Below are 21,646 nucleotides of genomic sequence, written 5' to 3' on the forward strand. Positions count from 1 at the left end.
CTAGAGCTGGAGCTGGTCGGTGATCTTGGCCACCAAGCCCCGGAAGGCCAGCGAGGTGCCCGCCTGGCGCCGGAAGAGGACCCCGTGGATCCCCCCCAGCCGCTGCAGCCGGCACACCTCCACCTCGAAGGCGCAGTGCTGCTCGCTGGGGCTCTTCTCGTGCGTACAGGAGAGGACGAAGGGCTCCGTCTGCAGGCAGCAGCAGCTGGCAGCGTCCGTGGCCTGGCGCAGGGCGGCCAGGATGGCCTCGGCGGGGCGGGTGCTGGTGAGCTTTACATTCCAGGTAAATCGGAGCAGCCGGGGTTCTGTTTCCTTTTGATGCCAAGGTAAATTGCAACTGCGGGCAGAGAAGAGACAAGGTTTCTTGCATCACAATTGGCGCTGCGTTAGTCACAGGCTTGGTCTCGTAAACGGGGGCAAAAGGTGCTGTGCGTGCCCTTGGCTGGCCCGCCTTTGAAAACCCTTCCGATGGAACGTTGAGGATCAAGGGGATGAAAAGGAACTTCCGCATTCAAAGGCAGCCAGGAGGCAACCTCAGGAGAAGGCCTCAGCCTCTCTGCCCTGTTGTTGGGCCTCCAGAGGGACTGGCTGGCCCCTGTGTGAGGCAGGAGGCTGAACTAGATGGACCCTCACTGGTCTGGCTCAACAGGGCTCTTCTGGTATTCTTCTCAGGGGAAGGCCTCGGCCTCTCTGCCCTGTTGTTGGCCCTCCAGAGGAACTGGCTGGCTACTGTGTGAGACAGGAGGCTGGACTAGATGGACCCTCCCTGGTCTGACCCAGCAGGGCTCTTCTGATGCTCTTCTCAGGGGAAGGCCTCAGCCTCTCTGCCCTTTTGTTGGCCCTCCAGAGGAACGGGGTGGCCACTGTGTGAGGCAGGAGGCTGGACTAGATGGACCCTCACTGGTCTGACCCAGCAGGGCTCTTCTGATGCTCTTCTCACGGGAAGGCCTCGGCCTCTCTGCCCTGTTGTTGGCCCTCCAGAGGAACTGGGTGGCCACTGAGTGAGACAGGAGGCTGGACTAGATGGACCCTCACTGGTCTGATCCAGTAGGACCCTTCTGATGTTCTTCTCAGGGGAAGGCCTCGGCCTCTCTGCCCTGTTGTTGGCCCTCCAGAGGAACTGGTTGGCCACTGTGTGAGACAGGAGGCTGAACTAGATGGACCCTCACTGGTACCTGACCCAGCAGGGCTCTTCTGAGCTTCTTCTCAGGGGAAGGCCTCAGCATCTCTGCCCTGTTGTTGGCCCTCCAGAGGAACTGGGTGGCCACTGTGTGAGACAGGAGGCTGGACTAGATGGACCCTCACTGGTCTGATCCAGTAGGACTCTTCTGATGTTCTTCTCAGGGGAAGGCCTCGGCCTCTCTGCCCTGTTGTTGGCCCTCCAGAGGAACTGGTTGGCCACTGTGTGAGGCAGGAGGCTGAACTAGATGGACCCTCACTGGTACCTGACCCAGCAGGGCTCTTCTGAGCTTCTTCTCAGGCGAAGGCCTCAGCATCTTTGCCCTGTTGTTGGCCCTCCAGAGGAACTGGGTGGCCACTGTGTGAGACAGGAGGCTGGACTAGATGGACCCTCACTGGTCTGATCCAGTAGGACTCTTCTGATGTTCTTCTCAGGGGAAGGCCTCGGCCTCTCTGCCCTGTTGTTGGCCCTCCAGAGGAACTGGCTGGCCACTGTGTGAGAAACGAGGCTGGACTGGATGGACCCTCACTGGTCTGACCCAGCAGGGCTCTTCTGATGTTCTTCTCAGGGGAAGGCCTCGGCCTCTCTGCCCTGTTGTTGGCCCTCCAGAGGAACTGGCTGGCCACTGTGTGAGAAACGAGGCTGGACTAGGTGGACCCTCCCTGGTCTGACCCAGCAGGGCGCTTCCGATGTTCCTCTCAGGGCTTAACTGACCCTGCCCTAAACATACGTGAAGGAAGGTGCCCAGAGCCCTGAGGCTAGGTGCACCCACGAAAGGCGGGCGCTGCAGCAGGCATGATTCAGCCCAGCCTCCCACCCCTTTGCTGCTTGCCACGCTGCATGCTCAACTCTCCTCCTGTGCATGAGGAGGGCAGCCCAAGGGCTGCAGAGGGCAGTGAAGGTCTGCCCCACACTGCTAGTCAGCCGTGCAAGCTCCCGCAAGTCCACCATGCCCCCCTTGCGTGCTCTGAAGCCCATCTGTGTCCTACTGAGAAGACCAGATTCCCCGGAAGCCAACATTTTATGTGGTTCTTCTGCAGGTCTGCACGGACTTCCACATCGTGTTTGGGTACAAGTTATCCAAGCAGCAGGCACAGTTTTAAGGGGGTGGGGGGCGGCCCAGAGGAAGCTGCAGAGGGACCAGGGGCTGCTAAAAGAAACCAGAGACGTACCTTGTGAGCGCAGGTCCCCTGATTCTCTCAGGTTCGTCTGCGACCCTGGAAGGAAAAAGGAAGGCGGAGCTGAAGGCAGGAGCCAGATGGGCGGGGTCTCTGGGCTGCTCCCTCCTCCAGCCCCCTTGGCTGCTTGGCCTTTACCGGACCATCTCTGCTAAGGCCCAGCCTTCTGGTTTCGCTGTCCTGGGAGCTCAAAAGCCTCCATCTCCGCTCACAAGAGCTTCTGGCCACAGGAAGTGGTGGACGCTATAAGCACAGGCAACTTCGAGGAGCGGGGGGTTTGGATGAACATGTGGAGCAGAGACCCGTCGGTGGCTATGAGCCTCAAGGCACAGATGGGACACTCTGTCTGGGGCAGGGATGCTCTGTGTTCTTGGAGCTCGGGGGGGAACAGTGGGAAGGCTTCTGCAGTTGTGACCCCACTGGGGGACCTCCTGATGGGTTTGGGCTCACATGTCCAACACTCTGCATGGGCCCTTGGCCTGATCCAACATGGCTTCTGTCATATTCCTATGTCTGGGGCAGGGCTGCTCTGTATTCTTGGTGCTTGGTGGGCCACAGTGGGACGGCTTCTACTGTCCTGGCCCTACTGGTGGGCCTCCTGATGGCCCTTGGGGTTTTGGCCACTGTGTGGCGCAGGGTGTTGGATTGGATGGGCCCTTGGCCTGATCCAACATGGCTTCTGTCATGTTCTTATGTCTGGGGCAGGGCTGCTCTGTATTCTTGGTGCTTGGGGGGTACAGTAGGAGGGCTTCTAGCCCCACTGGTGGACCTCCTGATGGCACCTGGGTTTTTTGGCCACTGTGTGACACAGAGTGTTGGGCTGGAGGGGCCAGTGGCCTGATCCAACAGGGCTTCTCTTATGTTTTTCTGTGACACAGAGTGTTGGACTGGATGGGCCATTGGCCTGATCCAACAAGGCTTCTCTTACGTTCTTATGTGACACAGAGTGTTGGACTGGAGGAGCCACTGGCCTGATCCAATAGGGCTTCTCTTATGTTCTTCTGTGACACAGAGTGTTGAACTGGATGGGCCATTGGCCTGATCCAACATGGCTTCTTTTATGTTCTTCTGTGACACAGAGTGTTGGACTGGAGGAGCCACTGGCCTGATCCAATAGGGCTTCTCTTATGTTCTTCTGTGACACAGAGTGTTGAACTGGATGGGCCATTGGCCTGATCCAACATGGCTTCTCTTATGTTCTTAGGAGTCAAGCAGGGGGCAGCCGCCCCATCTCCCAAGCTGACCTGGAGGAGCCAGAATCTACCCTGGGTGGACCGATTTCTGGGCTCCCAGCCTCTCCAGACTTTGCCAGAGGTTTCAGGTTAGTGCACGGAAACCTCACCTTTCTCCCCCTGAGGAATTTGAGGCAGCACACCCAAGAATGAGGAGGAGAAGTTCTCCCACCCGGACCCAAACCAGCTCTGCAAGGTGGGAGATGCAGTATGGGCCCCCTCTTCTCTGCTCCTGGGTGATACAGAGGCTCTCTTCTATGGCACTGTGCCACGCCGTGGTCCGAGTTCCAATCCACACATGACCCCAGGAAACTCAGACGCTATCCCCTCGCGACAAATACATACCCAGCCTAGGCAAGCTCTTTTTAAGCTTCAGAATTCTGCTAGGCTCTATCAGTGCCAGGCTTTGGGGATTTAAGGAAAAGAGTGCCTCTGAGCCTGTACAGACAGCCTTTCCTCCCTTACAAGACTGAAGGTGATTCCTGGTGAAAAGCAGGGCCCCCAGCCAGGCACCCTCCCTCCCTAGAAACTCTGCACTGTCCAAAGCAGTGAAGTTGAGGCTCGCCAACTTTCTCCCTATGAAAACGAAACCGAAGGCCAAGGAAGCAAGTTTTTCTGTACAGGCACAAGAAAAGGGAGGGGAGGCGAAAGAGGGAAGGCGGCCAAAGACAGCAGAGACAGGAGGAGGGCAGGCGTTGCCCCTCAGCAGGGGGGAAAAAAAGCAGCCAAACTTACTGATTTTAGATCCTTGAGGCATTGAAGCGCCCGAGACGCACCTGTTAGAATTCTGCCGCTTAGAGGGGTCAAGAGTGACCCTGAAAACAGAGAAAAGCCAGAGTGAAAACAGGCGCGGAGGAGGAGCAGAGGGGAAGCAAGAGAGGTTAGTTTGGAGAGAAATCCCTTCCCTGCCGCAGAGAAATCAGGAGCGCAGCCGCAGGGGTCTGGTGGCTTCCAACTAGGGTGGGGCGTGGCTGGTTCTCGTGGCCCGTCGGCTCCCAGGGGTCTGTTCTCCCTGCCCCTCGGGCAGCTTCTAGATCAGGGCCCCCCACTGCGGTGCCTGTGGCCATCATGGCAACCAGCAACCATTTTTCTCTTGCCCATCATGCATTTTTAGAAAGCGGGTGGGGCCAGGTGGGTCGTCTGCCCAGCATGACTTCTGATTGGCCGCTAAAGATTTGATAGGCAGTACACTGCTTTTAAAGCATTGCTTTAGCAGCAGTTGCCACCGCAGCACAAGGATCTTCATTGTGTGGCTGAAGATCTTCATTGTGTGGCAGCCATCTTGTGGCTGGCTCCGCCTCCATCGGCAGCCATTGCGTGGCAGCCATTTTGTTGCTGTGCCCATCAGGCTATGTTGGAAAGCCATGAGCTCAAAAATGTTGGGGATCCCTGCGCATGCAGATATGTATGTGTGTATGCGTGCGTGGGTTAAGCAAGCAGCGAGCTTCCTTGCTAGGCATATTAGTACAACATCTATGGTTTGGAGCAGCAAACAGACAGACAACCGGAAGCTTGTTCTGCTAGATGGCCACAGTCTGTGCAACGAAGAAGCCAAGATTCCCGCTGAAGAGAGCGCCTTCTTAGGTGTCTTCTCAAGCAACCGCCAGGAAAACCACCAGGCAGGGGGGCATTGTTGAAGGCTGGCAATGCGTCCGCTAGCGGCACACATTTATCGGAAGCGTCAAAAAAAATGCAGAAGTTGCTTTTGAGCACAAGCAACGGTTTGCGTCGGACAAACTGCTTGTCTCTCAGGGGAAATTTTAAATTAAAACGACGGCCAGAGGCCTGGCCTGGGTGTCGGGCTAGACAGGTCTCGGAAGCCCAGCAGGGTTACCCTGGTTGGTATTTGGATGGGAGACCCCAAGGAAGTCCAGGGTTGCTACGCAGAGGCAGGCAAGGGCCAACCACCTCTGTTTCTGTCTGCCCCTAACCTGGATGTCCCAGGCTTCCCCAAGCTCATCTAGTCTTGGTTGCTAAGAAGAAGACTGCAGATTTACACCCCGCCCTTCTCTCTGAACTCAGAGTGGCTTACAATCTCCTTTATCTTCTCCCCCCACAACAGACACCCTGTGGGGTGGGTGGGGCTGGAGAGGGCTCTCACAGCAGCTGCCCTTTCAAGGACAACTCCTGCAAGAGCTATGGCTAACCCAAGGCCATTCCAGCAGGTGCAAGTGGAGGAGTGGGGAATCAAACTTGGTTCTCCCTGATAAGAGTCTGCACACTTAACCAATACACCAAACTGGCTCTCTTGATGATGATATTGGATTTATATTCCGCCCTATATTCTGAATCTCAGAGTCTCAGAGCAGTCACAATCTCCTTTACCTCCCCGCCTCACAACAGACACCCTGTGAAGTGGATGGGGCTGAGAGAGCTCTGACAGAAGCTGCCCTTTCAAGGACAGCTCTGCGAGAGCTATGGCTGACCCAAGGCCATTCCAGCAGGTGCAGGAGTGGGGGAAATCAAACCTGGCTCTCCCAGGTAACAGTCCGCACACTTCACCACTACACCAAACTGGCTAGTGGGAGAGTACCAAGCTCCTGTAACAGGGCAGGCCACAGCAAACCACCTCTGAAAGTCACCTGCCTCGAAAACCCGACTGGGTCACTGTTACATCAGCTGTGACCAGAGATCTCCTTTCCGCCACCGATGGTCAGTGAGAATTTCAGGATAAAGACAACCTGACGCAGCTCTCCTCGGAAGGAGCCGCTGGGCTCCAGTGTTCTTGCTCACGCAAGCCCCTCTTCCCCTGCAAGCCCAACCGGAGGGGCAACGTCCCACCCCCAGACGCCTTCCCAAGAGGGGCTTTGTGTTTTGAAGATAGCCAGGGGCTCAGAGCAGGGTCCGAATTAGCTCATTCTGGAGCAATCTCTCTCCCCCCCCCAGAAACTTTCCCAAGAGACTTATGGTGTCCAAAGTAAATAGAGGCATGAACGATTTGAGTTCTTAGGATGGTAGAATCATCACCATTGGATTCAAAGGGCCACTTTAGCAGGACAGGCCAGATTAATTAGATCTCCATTGCCTCAACCAAAGGCCCAGCAGAATAGCTCCATTTTACAGGCCTGATTTCCACTGGAAGCTCATTCCACCAGGCTGAAAATGCTCTTGCCAAGGTGAGGCAGATGTCTTTCAGGCTGGGGATTTCAAGTAGATGCCGAGTGCAGAGTCCTTTGGGGAACATATAGGGAGACGCAATCCTGCAGATACACTGGGCTGTAAAGGTAGGACCTAAACCTTGAAGCGGATCCAGAATTCTATCGGCAGTCAGTGCAACTGGCATAACACAGCTGAATGTGTGCCCACGGAGACGTCACAGCAGATGTGCTGCTGTGTTTTGCGCTAGCTGCTACTTATGAATCGGGTACAAGGGTAGCCACACGTAAAGCAAGCTGCAGTAGCCTAACATAGAAGTGACCATTGCTAGATCACTGTACCTTGGAGGAAAGGTAGGGGACTAGTTGCTGAAGACGGGAAGGAGATACCCTGGAGGACGGTCCCATTCTCTGACCCACAAGTGGGGGGGCTCGGTGAAGGCAGCCACTTCTGGGTAGGAACGTGCTGGTGACTGAAGCCACTAACTAACCGGGGGGTGGGGGGTGAGGGAAGAGAGAGAGCAAGGGGTGGGGAAGAGGGCAACCTGGGGCGGGGGCAAAGAGCAGGTAGACAGCCAGCATTTTGTTACCCCGGCCGGCCAGCGCCGCACCACTCACCTCCGTGTGAGCTTCGAGGTGAGTTTGCTGAAGAGGTTGGAGGTGGCCCGGCTGCGGCTCTGCGGCAGGGGCGTGGCTTCGTGGGAGAGCGTCGGGGAGGTGGGGGGCCCGTTCTGCACGCCGGTCCCACGGCGGTCCCGCACCTGGCCTCCGTGGAAGGTGCTGCGGATGTTGGTGCCGCGCGAAAGCCGGGTGCGGTCCGAAGAAGTGGAGGAGGTGGCGATGCTGTGGCTGGAGGGGGAGGCGGGGGGCACGCGGCTGGAAACAGAGCTGGGGGGGGGGGGAAGAAAAATGGTGGTTGAGAGCAGGGCTCAAGAACTGAAACTCACCCGGGGCTCAATTCACAGAATCCTAGAGTGGGAAAGGACCTCCAGGGTCATCGAGTCCAACCCCCTGTACAGTGCAGGAAACTCACAAACACCTCCCCCTAAATTCACAGGATCTTCATTGCTGTCAGATGGCCATCTAGCCTCTGTTTGAAAACCTCCAAGGAAGCGGAGCCCACCACCTCCCAAGAAGGAAGCCTGTTCCACTGAGGAATCGCTCTAATGGTCAGGAAGTTCATAGAATCACAGAGTTGGAAGGGACCTCCAGGGTCATTGAGTCCAACCCCCTGTACAATACAGGAAACTCACAAACACCTTCCCCTAAATTCACAGGATCCTCATTGCTATCAGATGGCCATCTAGCCTCTCTTTAAAAACCTCCAAGGAAGGAGAGCCCACCACCTCCCGAGGAAGCCTGTTCCACTGAGTAACCGCTCTAACGGTCAGGAAGTTCTTCCTTGTGTTGATCCGGAAACTATTTTGATTTAATTTCAGCCCACTGTTTCTGATCCGACCATCTGGGGCCACAGAAAACAATTCCACACCATCCTCTATAGGACAGCCCTTCCAAGTATTTGAGGATGGTGATTCTATCACCTCTCAGCTGCCTCCTCTCCAGGCTAAACATGCCCAGCTCTTTCAACCTTCCTTCATAGGACTTGGTCTCCACACCAGCTCCTGAAATGGAAACTCTTGAAATGCTAACAAAAGTCAAGGGTCCTCTGGGCATGTACAGAGTGCCTTCATGCAGCCACCTGGCAACTACTATTAGACACTGGGATAAGAAAGAAAAGCTCCTCGTCTACAGGAGATAGCAGGAATCTTAGAATAAAAACAAAAGGCCAAATGCAGGGCCCCTCTTTCTTACCCATGTGCATTTCTGCCCACAGCCCCTTTTTATTTATTTAATTTTTTATTTATTTACTTTCCATTTATAACCCGCCCCTTCCAAACAGACTCAGGGAAGCTAACAATCATATAAAAACCAACATCTCAATTTCAAATATAAAATAGTAAGACGGTAAATTATAATTTAAAACAATTTAAAACAAAGTATTGATGCTATACAGAGTATTCATTTTTATTTATTTACTTGCTTTAAATTTCTCTCCCACCCTCTCCGCAAGCGGGCTCAGGGCAGCTAACAACATTCATATTTACAAGTTAAAACTAAGAAAACACAGTTACAATTTAAAACCATTTCGTGGTGCTGTATCACTGCAATATAAGCGAGTTCTTCTTTTCTGATGGTGACCACATAGTAGCTCTATAATGATGGGGGGGGGGGGGGCGGTTCTCTCCCGGTTAGGTATCAAAGGCCTGTTGGAACAATTTGGTCTTACAGGCCCTGCGGAAAGTAGAAAGATCCTGCAGGGCTCTTATGGAGCATTCCACAGTTCTGGTGCTGCCACCGAGAAGGCCCTAGCCCGTGTCAAACACAACCTAGCCTCCTTTGGTCCAGGGATGGACAGTAGATTTCTTTGTCCCTGAACGCAGTGCTCTCTGGGGAACATGTGGAGAAAGGCGGTCCCGCAGATAGACAGGCCCCTGTCCATAGAGGGCTTTAAAGGTCAATACCAACACCTTGAAATGGACTCAGAACAAAATAGGTATCCAGCGCAGCTCTTTCAGCACGGGCCGAAGGTGCTCCCATCAAGGGAGCCCCGTTAACAACTGTGCTGCAGCGTTCTGCACTAGCTGTAGTTTCCGAGTCACCGTCAAGGTCCCCATGTACAGAGCATTACAGTGATCTATTCTTGAGGTGACCGTAGCATGGATCCCCATTGCTAAATCAGCATGCTCCAGGAAAGGGGCCAACTGCTGCAGCCGCCGAAGATGAAAAAAGGCAGATTTAGCAGTGGCTGCTACCTGGGCCTCCACTGTAAGAGAGGGCTGCGGGAGCACACCTAAGCTCTTGACCTTCGGGGCCGATATTAGTGACACCCTGTCAAGAGCCAGCAGAGGGATCTCCCCCCATGGACCACTCCGGCTCAGATAGAAGAAGAAGATATTGGATTTATATCCCGCCCTCCACTATGAATCTCAGAGCGGCTCACAATCTCCTTTCCCTTCCTCCCCCACAACAGACACCCTGTGAGGTAGATGAAGATATTGGATTTATATCCCACCCTCCACTCCGAAGAGTCTCAGAGGGGCTCACAATCTCCTTTCCCTTCCTCCCCCACAACAGACACCCTGTGAGGTAGAAGAAGATATTGGATTTATATCCCACCCTCCACTCCAAAGAGTCTCCGAGCGGCTCACAATCTCCTTTCCCTTCCTCCCCCACAACAGACACCCTGTGAGGGAGATGAAGATATTGGATTTATATCCCGCCCTCCACTCCGAAGAGTCTCAGAGCGGCTCACAATCTCCTTTCCCTTCCTCCCCCACAACAGACACCCTGTGAGGGAGATGAAGATATTGGATTTATATCCCGCCCTCCACTCCGAAGAGTCTCAGAGCGGCTCACAATCTCCTTTCCCTTCCTCCCCCACAACAGACACCCTGTGAGGTGGGTGGGGCTGAGAGAGCTCTCACAGCAGCTGCCCTTTCAAGGACAACCTCTGCCAGAGCTCTGGCTGACCGAAGGCCATTCCAGCAGGTGCAAGTGGAGGAGTGGGGAATCAAACCCGGTTCTCCCAGATTAGAGTCCGCGCACTTAGCCACTACACCAAACTGGCTCTCCACAGATAGAGAACCTCCTCCGTCTTCATCCGACTCAGCCTGAGCCAAGATGCTACGGTACGATCTCCTCTTGTCCAAGGAGGGTTATCCCTCCCCCACCCAGAGCATTGCCCTGGATTCTCCCAGAACCTGGACTCACATGGGCCACCCAGATGCCGGCCTCTCCCTGGGGCTCCAGCAGCGGCAAGCTGCAGCCAGAGCAGTGGAAACTGGGCAGGGGGCCAGCAGGGAGCCAAAGTCCGTGGGAAGGGACAGGAATGGGTGGCGGGGAACGGGGGTGGGGGAAGAGGTGTCAAGGCCTGCTGCTCAGGAAGAGAGGGCACAGCAAAGCCTCACAAGGCCTCGATCTTCAGAAGAAGAACCCGTTCTGCCCCCTGCCCCCTCTGGTGCCAACAAAGTCCTCCCCAAAGTGTGCCGGATTTTCCCAGCAAGCTCGTCTAGCTCAGCATTCTGTATGCCGGCGGAGGCGGGTTGTGCTGAGCAAGGGCAGCCTACAGCCGAGAGGGAGCTGAGCCCCTGTGATGTGCTGCCGTCCTCTCCTCCCCCGCTACCCCGAGCAGTCGCTTGGCTGGAGCGCTGCCCCTGGCACAGAGGTCCCAGATTCTTCCACGCTTGCCTTGGCACAAGGTGGGCACGGAGTCTGTGCCATCCCCAAGCCGGGCTTCTCTGCTCCCCTTTCCCAAGCAGCCTATGCCTCTTCTGAACCGGCATCTCCCCCCTTCCTTCTCCCTGCACTGAACACAACTCCAGCCCCAGGAGGAACCAGGCTTGCCCAGGGCCATGTGGATTGGAAAGTTGCCAAATTGAGCAGACCCCGGTCGGGGGCTCAGGGGAAACCAATCGCTGCCTCCCAGCTCCATGGCTGGCGTGTGGGGGTAGGCCAAGTAGGCAGCCGTCTAGAGTGCCACCTTGCCTAGGGGCTGCTGTGAGGTGCCCCCTCTCACCATGCACAGCATGTGTGCTCCTTGGAGCCTGCCATCCCCAATGGAGAGCAGGCTTCATGCAGTGCAAATGCTGGCTGGCTAGTTTTTACAGACCCGGGAAACATGAAAGTGGATGGCCCCTGTGCAGTTTGCTCCTCAGAGCCCAGCAGGGATAAATTAAGCCATTGTAAAAGCTGAAGAAGAGCCAATGACAGTTTCTAAAAATTAGCTCCTGTTGAAGTTGTCTGCTGCCTCTCATCCTTCCTACTCTACTTTAACAGAGCCCTGGGGTGGGAGCCATAGTTCAGCGGTAGAGCATCTTTCTCACATGCACAAGGTGATTAACATGTGGAACTCACTGTCACAGGAGGTGGTGGCGGCTACAAGCATAGCCAGCTTCAAGAGAGGAATGGATAAAAATATATAATTTTTTTGGCCACTGTGTGACACAGAGTGTTGGACTGGATGGGCCATTGGCCTGATCCAACATGGCTTCTCTTATGTTCTTATGTGACACAGAGTGTTGGACTGGATGAGCCATTGGCCTGATCCAACAGGGCTTCTCTTATGTTCTTCTGTGACACAGAGTGTTGGACTGGATGAGCCATTGGCCTGATCCAACATGGCTTCTCTTATGTTCTTCTGTGACACAGAGTGTTGGACTGGATGAGCCACTGGCCTGATCCAACAGGGCTTCTCTTATGTTCTTCTGTGACACAGAGTGTTGGACTGGATGGGCCACTGGCCTGATCCAACAGGGCTTCTCTTATGTTCTTATGTGACACAGAGTGTTGGACTGGAGGGGCCATTGGCCTGATCCAACAGGGCTTCTCTTATGTTCTTCTGTGACACAGAGTGTTGGACTGGATGAGCCACTGGCCTGATCCAACAGGGCTTCTCTTATGTTCTTCTGTGACACAGAGTGTTGGACTGGATGGGCCACTGGCCTGATCCAACATGGCTTCTCTTATGTTCTTATGTGACACAGAGTGTTGGACTGGATGGGCCACTGGCCTGATCCAACATGGCTTCTCTTATGTTCTTCTGTGACACAGAGTGTTGGACTGGATGGGCCACTGGCCTGATCCAACATGGCTTCCCTTATGTTCTTCTGTGACACAGAGTGTTGGGCTGGATGGGGCATTGGCCTGATCCAACATGGCTTCTCTTATGTTCTTCTGTGACACAGAGTGTTGGACTAGATGTGCCATTGGTCTGATCCAACATGGCTTCTCTTATGTTCTTCTGTGACACAGAGTGTTGGACTGGATGGGCCACTGGCCTGATCCAACATGGCTTCTCTTATGTTCTTCTGTGACACAGAGGGTTGGACTGGATGGGGCATTGGCCTGATCCAACATGGCTTCTCTTATGTTATGTTCTTAAGGTCTTGTCCCTGGAACCTCTAACTAAAAGGATCAAGTAGAAACGGTCATGTGCTGCTTTTTTCCTGTATTTCATATTACAAAATTGCCTTTATTGGAATTGTCAAATTTAATAGATATTTTCACGAAAAGATTTATAATATAAAATATCAAAATGTTGATGATGTTTAGCCTAGAGGTAATAATATGTGACCATTTATGTATCTTAAGAAAGTATTGCAGATGTAGGCTTGTATTTTTTGAAAGTAACTTTATGCAGAACAAGGTTAATATGTACTTTGTCTTCTATTCCCCCTATTCCCTGCCCTTACTTTTTTCTTTCTGAAGCTAATAAAACTTTTTAAAATCAAGAAACGGTCATGTGAAGGTCTTATCCCTGGCACCTCCAGCTAAAAGCATCAAGCAGTATTCTCACAATTTTTATTGCTTAATCTCACAATTTTTATAAAAAAACCTTTAAAATAAAAAACTGCAAATTAAAAATGTAAATAGTTTCAAGTCTCTTCATTTCTCCTACAATTCTGTTTTTTAATTTTTTGGGGGGAGGGGGGGGAGGGCACTAGTGGGCAGCTTGCCTCGGGTGCCAACCCGCCCCCCAGCACTGGCCCTGCTGGCTTTTTCCAAACCTCACCTGTTCTCCTTCCCGTTCTGGAGCAGCGAGTGGCGATCCCCACCGGGCCTCTCCGTGCACACGTACGTGTTCCTTCGCGTCATCATACTCGAGGGGATGTTATTCTGCAACGAGACAGAGAGAGAAGGCTAGGAGATCCTCACGAGCAGCGGGCAGCCCTAGTCCAAAGTCAGACAGCCTTTTGGGTCCCCAGTCGTTGATTTCCCCAGCAGCGAGGGGACCTGAAAATTCAGAAGTCTTAGGCTTTGAAGAAGAAGAACAGATTGGATCTATATCCCACCCTTCACTACCTGAAGGAGTCTCAGACCGATTCCCCATTAGCCTTATGCCAGTCTCACATTCCTCTTCTCTGCGGGGCTTCCGCTGGATTTCACACTATCTGCCCCAGGACTGCAACTAGCTTCGCCTTTTCGCGCAGCAAACAGAAACTGGGTTTTGCTGCACGAAAGAGGCAGAGAAAGTTGCAGCCTCGGGGCAGCTTGTGCGAAATCCAACGGAAGCCCCGTTGAGAAGAAATCGGGGTGGGAAATCGGTCTCAGAATGGCTTACAATCTCCTCTCCCTTCCTCTCCCCACAACAGACACCATGTGAGGCAGGTGGAGCTGAGAGAGCTCTGACAGAAACTGCTCTTTCTAGAACAGCCTGAGAGAGTTATGACTGACCCAAGGTCACTCCAGAAGTTGCATGTGGAGGAGTGGGGAATCCAACCCGGTTCTCCCAGATAAGAGAGCTACGGCTGACCCAAGGCCATTCCAGCAAGTGCAAAGTGGAGGAATGGGGAATCAGACCCGGCTCTCCCAGATAAGAGAGCTCTGGCTGAGCCAAGGCCATTCCAGCAGCTGCAAGTGGAGGAGTGGGGAATCCAACCCGGTTCTCCCAGATAAGAGAGCTCTGGCTGACCCAAGGCCATTCCAGCAGCTGCAAGTGGAGGAGTGGGGAATCCAACCCGGTTCTCCCAGATAAGAGAGCTATGACTGACCCAAGTCCATTCCAGCAGCTGCAAGTGGAGGAGTGTGGAATCCAACCCGGTTCTCCCAGATAAGAGTCTGCGCCCTTCAGTACGACACGAAACTGGCTCTCACCAAGTTGCAGGCCTCGCCAGGTCCGTGCCCCAGAGCCACCTGGCTTGCAGAGGCCGCAAGGGGTTCAGAGCTGGAGTGGAGGGAGCTCTGAGGCTGAGGAAACCCAGAGCTGGAGATGCCCCAACTCACCGTGTTGACGGCGCTATCCTTGCGCCGATCGGGGATCTCGGACTTGTTGGGATTGTTTGCGCTGCTCACCATGGGGCTGGAGGGGGGGATGCCTCGTCCACTGCTCACGACGCTGCAGCTGGCCTTGCGGGAGGGCATGCGCTCCTCCTTCAGCTCGCCGTCCCCGGTGCTGGTGGGGCTCCGCTTGGGGTGCACGGGAATGGAGGAGGGGCCACCTGCCCAGGGAAATGGGGGGGGGGGGGAGAAAGACAGACCAGCCGGGTGAACTGAATGGATACACCAGTGGTTTTTTTAAAAAAAAAACCTTAAAATAAAACATGCTGAAAACATTAGTGCTCTTGCAATATTTTGTTTATTTAACAGTCTCTGATAATGGACACTGTTGTTCTGAATTGCTACATCAAAAACAGGAGACGAAGTCTGTGCTGTAGCAATCTTGAGTATGCTGTTCAGGTGCTGTTCAAGTGTGTATCTATAAGATGCAAACCTACTTTTGATTTGATCATGGGCCTGATAGGAGCCCTCCAGGGGCCTCAACTGGCCCCTGGGTCGCACGTTTAACACCCCCGATCTAATGGGTCATGTTAAGCCTTACGCTCTGCTCCAATTCAGTTTTCAGGCTTCTGGTAGGTTCTACAGCCCAAAGCCTCCTGCGTTGCTTATTGAATGGCCCGAATGTCAATTGTCTTGACTCACTCTGTATAATGTGCCTTAAGGCCAAGGGAGAAAGCGGGACTACAGGTAACGTAAATCAACAAGTAAATAAAATTTCCAAACCACTGAAGGGGAAAGAACTTTGAGGGTCAGCCCTGCGCATGGTACGGACCTTTCACATTTTCCCAACCATGAAGCGGAATTCACGAGAATCATCTTTGGCTCAGTCTCTGAAATCAGAGGCAGATGTGAAGCCACGGTGCATTATCCCAGATCAACCCAGGTTCTGAACAGGCCAAAGAGCACCTCTTGTGCTGCACCATGGTTAGTGGAATGCGTGGAAAGAATCCAAACACAGAGCCTGCTAGAAATGCTTTTCCTCGCTGTGTGAGGCTTGAAGATAGGCGCTCACCTAGTTAGCCTGGCAAAGCGAATATAATTTCCTGGCAAACAGGACTCTGAAAACCCGAAGTCAGCTTAGTGTTTGGTTTCTTTCCAGCTACGGATGTGCCAGAAATTACTGGCATAGGTCTATACAGCCATGTGGTGCTAGAACGGGAATTCTCCCCCAATCTTTCTGATCCTGTGGGCACCTTTGGAATTCCAACACGGTGTGTGTGTGGGGGGGGGGGGGGGATGGTGGTATGCAACCACAAAATGGCTGCCCAAGGAGGCGAAGCCAGCCACAAAATGGCTGCCGCAACTCCTCTTCAATCACACATTCGAAGAATCTTGTGCTGTGGTGGCCACTGCTGCCAAAAGCAATGCTTTTAAAAATCCGCACAGCCAATCGGATCTCCTGTGGCCAGTCAGATGCCTTCCTGGGAAAAAGCCCCCACCAAGTCCCACCCATTTTTTAGAATCACTTGGCGGGCACCAGGAAAGGTGTTGGCACAGCCATGGCACCCACAGACACCATCTTGGGGAGTGCTGAGCTAGAGACTTGCTTGCAAGATTGGAAGAAGAGTCCTGTGTAGACAGATCCCGGGGGGGGGGGGGGGCAGAAGGAAGCCGCTCCAAGCGAGGGCAACAGATGGGGCCGGAGGGCCGGTGTCACTCACAGAAGTCACTGTGCCGCCGCTGCCGGTGGTACGTGGAGGAGCTGCGCTGGCTCTTGGTGTGCGAGGAGGTCTTGCTGGTGCCATTGGAGACCTCGCTGGGCGCCCGCACCCGGGCCAGGGAGAGGCTGCTGCCTGTCCGAGACTCGCCCCCTTCCACCTGCTGGGAGACATCGAGGGGGTCACATCCAGTCCCTCACTGGTGTCGGGTGGGGCAGGTGAGGAAGCTGGCGAGGGGCTTCAGAAGGGGAACTCTTCAGTCGTCTTCCCTGAACCCCAGAAGAGCAGGCCCGGCTTCTGGTTTCATACGAGGAGGGCCAGCTCGCCCACTAGGCAAACTAGGTAGTTGCCTAGGGCGCCAAATTGGGCTCTCCACCCCCTCCCGGTGTCCCAAGCAAGCATCGAGTTTGCCTGTCTCCTCCGCCCGCCCCTCCGTTCCCTTCCCTTCGCCTCCCCTCCGCAGCTCCACGCCCCCGTGCCTCCTCCTCCCTTCCCCACCCCATGTCGATTTCAATGCCTGAACTGGCTCTAGAGCCGCGTTCTGGCTATCTAAAGCCCCCCCTCGCTGATCACTCGCTCGGTGGGTAAAACCGGTAAAGGGCTCACAGTCTGTCAAGACCAGCGTCCTGAAAGGGCGGCTGCTGACTCCTCCCCTCTCTACTTCCTGGATGGGAGAGGAGTCAATGCGGTTTTACCTGCCGAGCGAGTGATTGGGGGGGGGGGCCTTTCGATAGCCAAAACGCGACGCTAGAGCCGGTTCAGCCATTGAAATCAACATGGGGTGGGGAAGAAGAAGAAGAAGAAGATATTGGATTTATATCCCGCCCTCCACTCCGAAGAGTCTCAGAGCGGCTCACAATCTCCTTTACCTTCCTCCCCCACAACAGACACCCTGTGAGGTAGATGAAGATATTGGATTTATATCCCGCCATCCACTCCGAAGAGTCTCAGAGCGGCTTACAATCTCCTTTACCTTCCTCCCCCACAACAGACACCCTGTGAGGTAGATGAAGATATTGGATTTATATCCCACCCTCCACTCCGAAGAGTCTCAGAGCGGCTCACAATCTCCTTCCCCTCCCCCCCCCCACAACAGACACCCTGTGAGGTAGATGAAGATATTGGATTTATATCCCACCCTCCACTCCGAAGAGTCTCAGAGCGGCTCACAATCTCCTTCCCCTCCCCCCCCCCCACAACAGACACCCTGTGAGGTAGATGAAGATATTGGATTTATATCCCACCCTCCACTCCGAAGAGTCTCAGAGCGGCTCACAATCTCCTTTACCTTCCTCCCCCACAACAGACACCCTGTGAGGTAGATGAAGATATTGGATTTATATCCCGCCATCCACTCCGAAGAGTCTCAGAGCGGCTTACAATCTCCTTTACCTTCCTCCCCCACAACAGACACCCTGTGAGGTAGATGAAGATATTGGATTTATATCCCACCCTCCACTCCGAAGAGTCTCAGAGCGGCTCACAATCTCCTTCCCCTCCCCCCCCCCCACAACAGACACCCTGTGAGGTAGATGAAGATATTGGATTTATATCCCACCCTCCACTCCGAAGAGTCTCAGAGCGGCTCACAATCTCCTTCCCCTCCCCCCCCCCACAACAGACACCCTGTGAGGTAGATGAAGATATTGGATTTATATCCCACCCTCCACTCCGAAGAGTCTCAGAGCGGCTCACAATCTCCTTTCCCTTCCTCCCCCACAACAGACACCCTGTGAGGTGGGTGGGGCTGAGAGGGCTCCCACAGCAGCTGCCCTTTCAAGGACAAATCTGCCAGAGCTATGGCTGACCCAAGCCATTCCAGCAGGTGCAAGTGGAGGAGTGGGGAATCAAACCCGGTTCTCCCAGATAAGAGTCCGCACACTTAACCACTACACCAGGCTGGCTCTGGAAGGGAGGGGGAGGGGATGAGGTGTGGGGGGGAGCACGGAGCCACGGGGGGAGGGGCACTTTGAGGGGTGCCAGGCAGCATGCCAGGGGGGTAGCCACGTGCCTCAGAAGGACCCCGAAAAGGGCACAGAAGCCATGGCCGTTACCTGTTCCATCCCCAGCAAACCCCTCCCTTGAGATATCCTGCCTCTGAACGTGGGGATTTCCATTTGCTCACTGTGGCTAACAGCCCCTGAGGGACCTCTGCTCCGTGAAGCCGTCCAACCCCTCCCCCACTCAACCAGTGGCCACCACTTGCATCCAGTGGCAGTGAGCTCCGCAAGTGAAACCGAGACCAGAATTCCCTTCCTTCTGTTGGTCCCGAATCTACTGCCCAGTGCCGTCTCTGGGTGCTGCTGAGTTTTAGCGGTTCAGGAGAGAAAGCAGCGGCTCTCTCCGCCCACGACTGTTACGAACCACTCTCAGGGCCCTGCTTTGGAACCTCCAAAGGCCTGAAGCCAGGGGCAGGGGGCCCCAAGAATACAGCAATAAAACAGCTGCCACAAAATGGCAGCCACAGGAGGTGGAGCCAGCTGCAAAATGGCAGCCACAGCTTCCTTTCAGTCCTGCAGTGGAAATCCTTAGGCTGGCAATATTTTAAAAATCTGCACCGCCCATGAAATCTCCCATGGCCAATCAGAATCCTTGCTGGGCAAAAGCCCTGTCTGGCCCGCCCACTTCCTAAAACCCCGTGGCGGGCAGCAGAAAAGTTGTCAGCGACTGGATTAGCCGGAAGCGGTGAGCCCTCCTTTCCTCCCCTCCTCCTGGGGATTCTGCAGCCCCCCCCCCCCCGTTCTCTGCCCAGCCACCCTCGTTCCCCCCCACCACCCGTGCCTACACTGCAGGCAGCGTCACCGTAAGCCTCACCTCGTTCTTCCTGCCCAGCAGGAGGTAGGTGGCCGTGACCTCGTTGTATTTTTGGTTGGTCAGGGCTTCCTTGATCTCTTCGCGAGTGTACCCCATGCCCACCATCACTTCTGGAAACGGCCGGGGGGGGGCAGGGAAGAAAGAAGAAAACAGGTGACCAAGCAGGCAACGCGGAGCGGCCTACATCCCGAACCCCTTTCCCACTCAGGCGGCTGAAGAACAGATGCCCTCTGCCCTTCTTCGCACCACACAGTACCAGCCTGCACACTCCACCCAGAGATACCCCAATTTCCTGCCAGGCAGGGCTCAGACGCCCAGAAGCACACCCACCAATGCGCTTGGCGTCCGCAAAATCTTCCTCCGGCTCTTTGTACGGCTTCAGCTCGTCTCCCTCGTAGCCAATATTGATCCATTTATCCTTCATGATTTGCTAGGAAAAAGCAGAATGGGGAGAGGTGATGAAAGGGGCAGGCCAAGAGAGAAAGAAAATTTCTGCTAATGTCTGGAAGCCCTGGGAAGAAATGAGGATGGAAGGACTGAAATATATGCGACGCTTCCTTTCCTGTCAAATGGAAACATAATTTACCAGTTTAACAATGTAAAAGAGGAGGGCAACGGAGATGGTGAGGGGTCTGGAGACCAAGTCCTATGAGGAAAGACTGAAGGAGGTGGGCCTGTTTAGCCTGGAGAGGAGGCGGCTGAGAGGTGAAAGGATCACCATCTTCAAGTCCTTGAAGGGCTGTCCTCTAGAGGACGGTGCGGAATTGTTTTCTGTGGCCCCGGAAGGTCGGACCAGAACCAGTAGGTTGAAATTAAATCAAAAGAGTTTTTGGCTCAACATTAGGAAGAACTTCCTGGCCATTAGAGCAGTTCCTCAGTGGAACAGGCTTCCTTAGGAGGTGGTGGACTCTCCTTCCTTGGAGGTTTTTGAACAGAGGCTAGATGGCCATCTGACAGCAATGAGAACCCTGTGAATTTAGGGGGAGGTGTTTGTGAGTTTCCTGCATTGTGCAGGAAGTTGGACTAGATGACCCTGGAGGTCCCTTCCAACTCTAGGATTCTATGCTTCTTCAGGAGGTGGTGGACTCTCCTTACTTGGAGGTTTTGCAACAGAGGTTAGATGGCCATCTGACAGCAATGCAGATCCTGTGAGTTTAGGGGGATGTGTTTGTGAGTTTCCTGCATTGTGCAGGAAGTTGGACTAGATGACCTTGGAGGTCCCTTCCAAATCTAGGATTCTATGAAAATGCATCAGTTATGCTTTAGTTAACGTATGAAACAGTTTTATTTGGCTTATTTTTGAAATTTAAAAATGTCACGCAAAACCGCAAATATATCCAATACCGCAGGGTTGTCAACTCGGTATGGGAAATACCTGGAGATTTTGGGGTGTAGTCTAGGGAAGGAGGGGCGGCACCTCAGTGAGGCATAATACCAGACAGTCCACCCTCCAAAGCAGCCATTTTGTCTAAGATGGCTCATCTCTGTCGCCTCAAAGATCAGTTCTAATCCTGGGAGATCTACAGCCCTCACCTGGAGGATAACAAACACAACTGCTGAAATATAGGAGCACCATGTGTCCCCAAATATTATATAAACATTTTGCACACTTTTCAGTCTGTAAGATACAGTAACAATCCTTTAGGCCAGGAAAGAAGAAACAGCATAGCAAAGTGTAGGTTCATGTAAAATTTATTCCTGTGGCTCCAAATAAGGATTCAGGTCATTATAAAACGCTGAGAAAGTTGTACCGAAACCACCTGCTACTGGAAGGTGTGTCTGTTTGCTGCAGATTTCAGTCTTCATCTGTGCTTGTGAGAACCAGTTTGGTGTAGTGGTTAAGTGTGCAGAATCTTATCTGGGAGAACTGGGTTTGATTCTCTACTCCTCCACTTGCAGCTGCCGGAATGGCCTTGGGTCAGCCAGAGCTCTCGTGGGAGTTGTCCTTGAAAGGGCAGCTGCTGTCAGAGCTCTCTCAGCCCCACCCACCTCACAGGGTGTCTTTTTTTTGTGGGGGGGGAGGAAGGTAAAGGAGATTGTGACCACTCGGAGACTCTGAGATTCAGAGTTTGGGCGGGATATAAATCCAATATCTTCTTCTTCTTGTGGAAGTGACTTACCTGTTGAATGAATATTATCGGTGCTTATAGACCATTTGATAGCTTTAAAAAGTTCAGCGCGGGAGCAAGGAAGAGTGGGTTCCAAAAACACAGAGAATAAGAGAGAAGGGACCCTTTTCACTTTTCTCAAGAAGAGGAAATGAGGCTTTCTCCTGGGACTGCGTTCTATCATTGTATGGATGTGAATTATGGTCAAATAAATATTGTTACTCTATGTTATAGATTAAAAAGTATGTAAAATGTTTATCTAATATTTAGGGGCTCACTGAGCTGCTGTGTGTCAGCAGTTGTGTTTATTTATCTCACTGGATGCTAAAACCCTATTTTGCATTGGCCCTCCCTAGAGATTGGCCACCGTTCCTCAAATCAAGCTGTGACCTGCCCTGCTCCCCTGGCCACCTAGATCTTAATTTTTGCCGTCTAACCAGGCAGGAAAACACAGAGGTTGAAAACAAATATTGCCATAAACAAAAGAAAAACATAATTTATTTGATTTCATTCCCAGACTGCTCTCCTGTGCACAGAGGCCTGTA

At 53.4% G+C, this 21,646-nt stretch overlaps 1 protein-coding gene across 2 annotated transcripts in view; it reads right to left on the reverse strand.

Moving 5' to 3' along the window:
* The window catches only part of MARK4 (microtubule affinity regulating kinase 4), a 67,920-nt gene continuing 46,274 nt past the window's right edge, over window positions 1-21,646 (reverse strand). The window contains exons 9-17 of one of the 2 annotated variants that reach the window (XM_060258384.1): window positions 19,324-19,423; window positions 18,994-19,103; window positions 16,183-16,342; window positions 14,468-14,682; window positions 13,257-13,360; window positions 7,304-7,573; window positions 4,326-4,405; window positions 2,353-2,397; window positions 105-337 (exon numbers count right to left, since the gene is read on the reverse strand). In XM_060258384.1, the coding sequence (XP_060114367.1) occupies window positions 273-337; window positions 2,353-2,397; window positions 4,326-4,405; window positions 7,304-7,573; window positions 13,257-13,360; window positions 14,468-14,682; window positions 16,183-16,342; window positions 18,994-19,103; window positions 19,324-19,423 (1,149 nt within the window). In that variant the 3' untranslated portion in view covers window positions 105-272. Of the gene's footprint in view, window positions 338-2,352; window positions 2,398-4,325; window positions 4,406-7,303; window positions 7,574-13,256; window positions 13,361-14,467; window positions 14,683-16,182; window positions 16,343-18,993; window positions 19,104-19,323; window positions 19,424-21,646 lie in introns of both variants that reach the window. The other variant, XM_060258385.1, reaches the window with a different exon arrangement.

Source organism: Heteronotia binoei, chromosome 17, assembly GCF_032191835.1.
Source record: "Heteronotia binoei isolate CCM8104 ecotype False Entrance Well chromosome 17, APGP_CSIRO_Hbin_v1, whole genome shotgun sequence".
In the NCBI taxonomy this organism is placed as follows: Eukaryota; Metazoa; Chordata; class Lepidosauria; order Squamata; family Gekkonidae; genus Heteronotia; species Heteronotia binoei.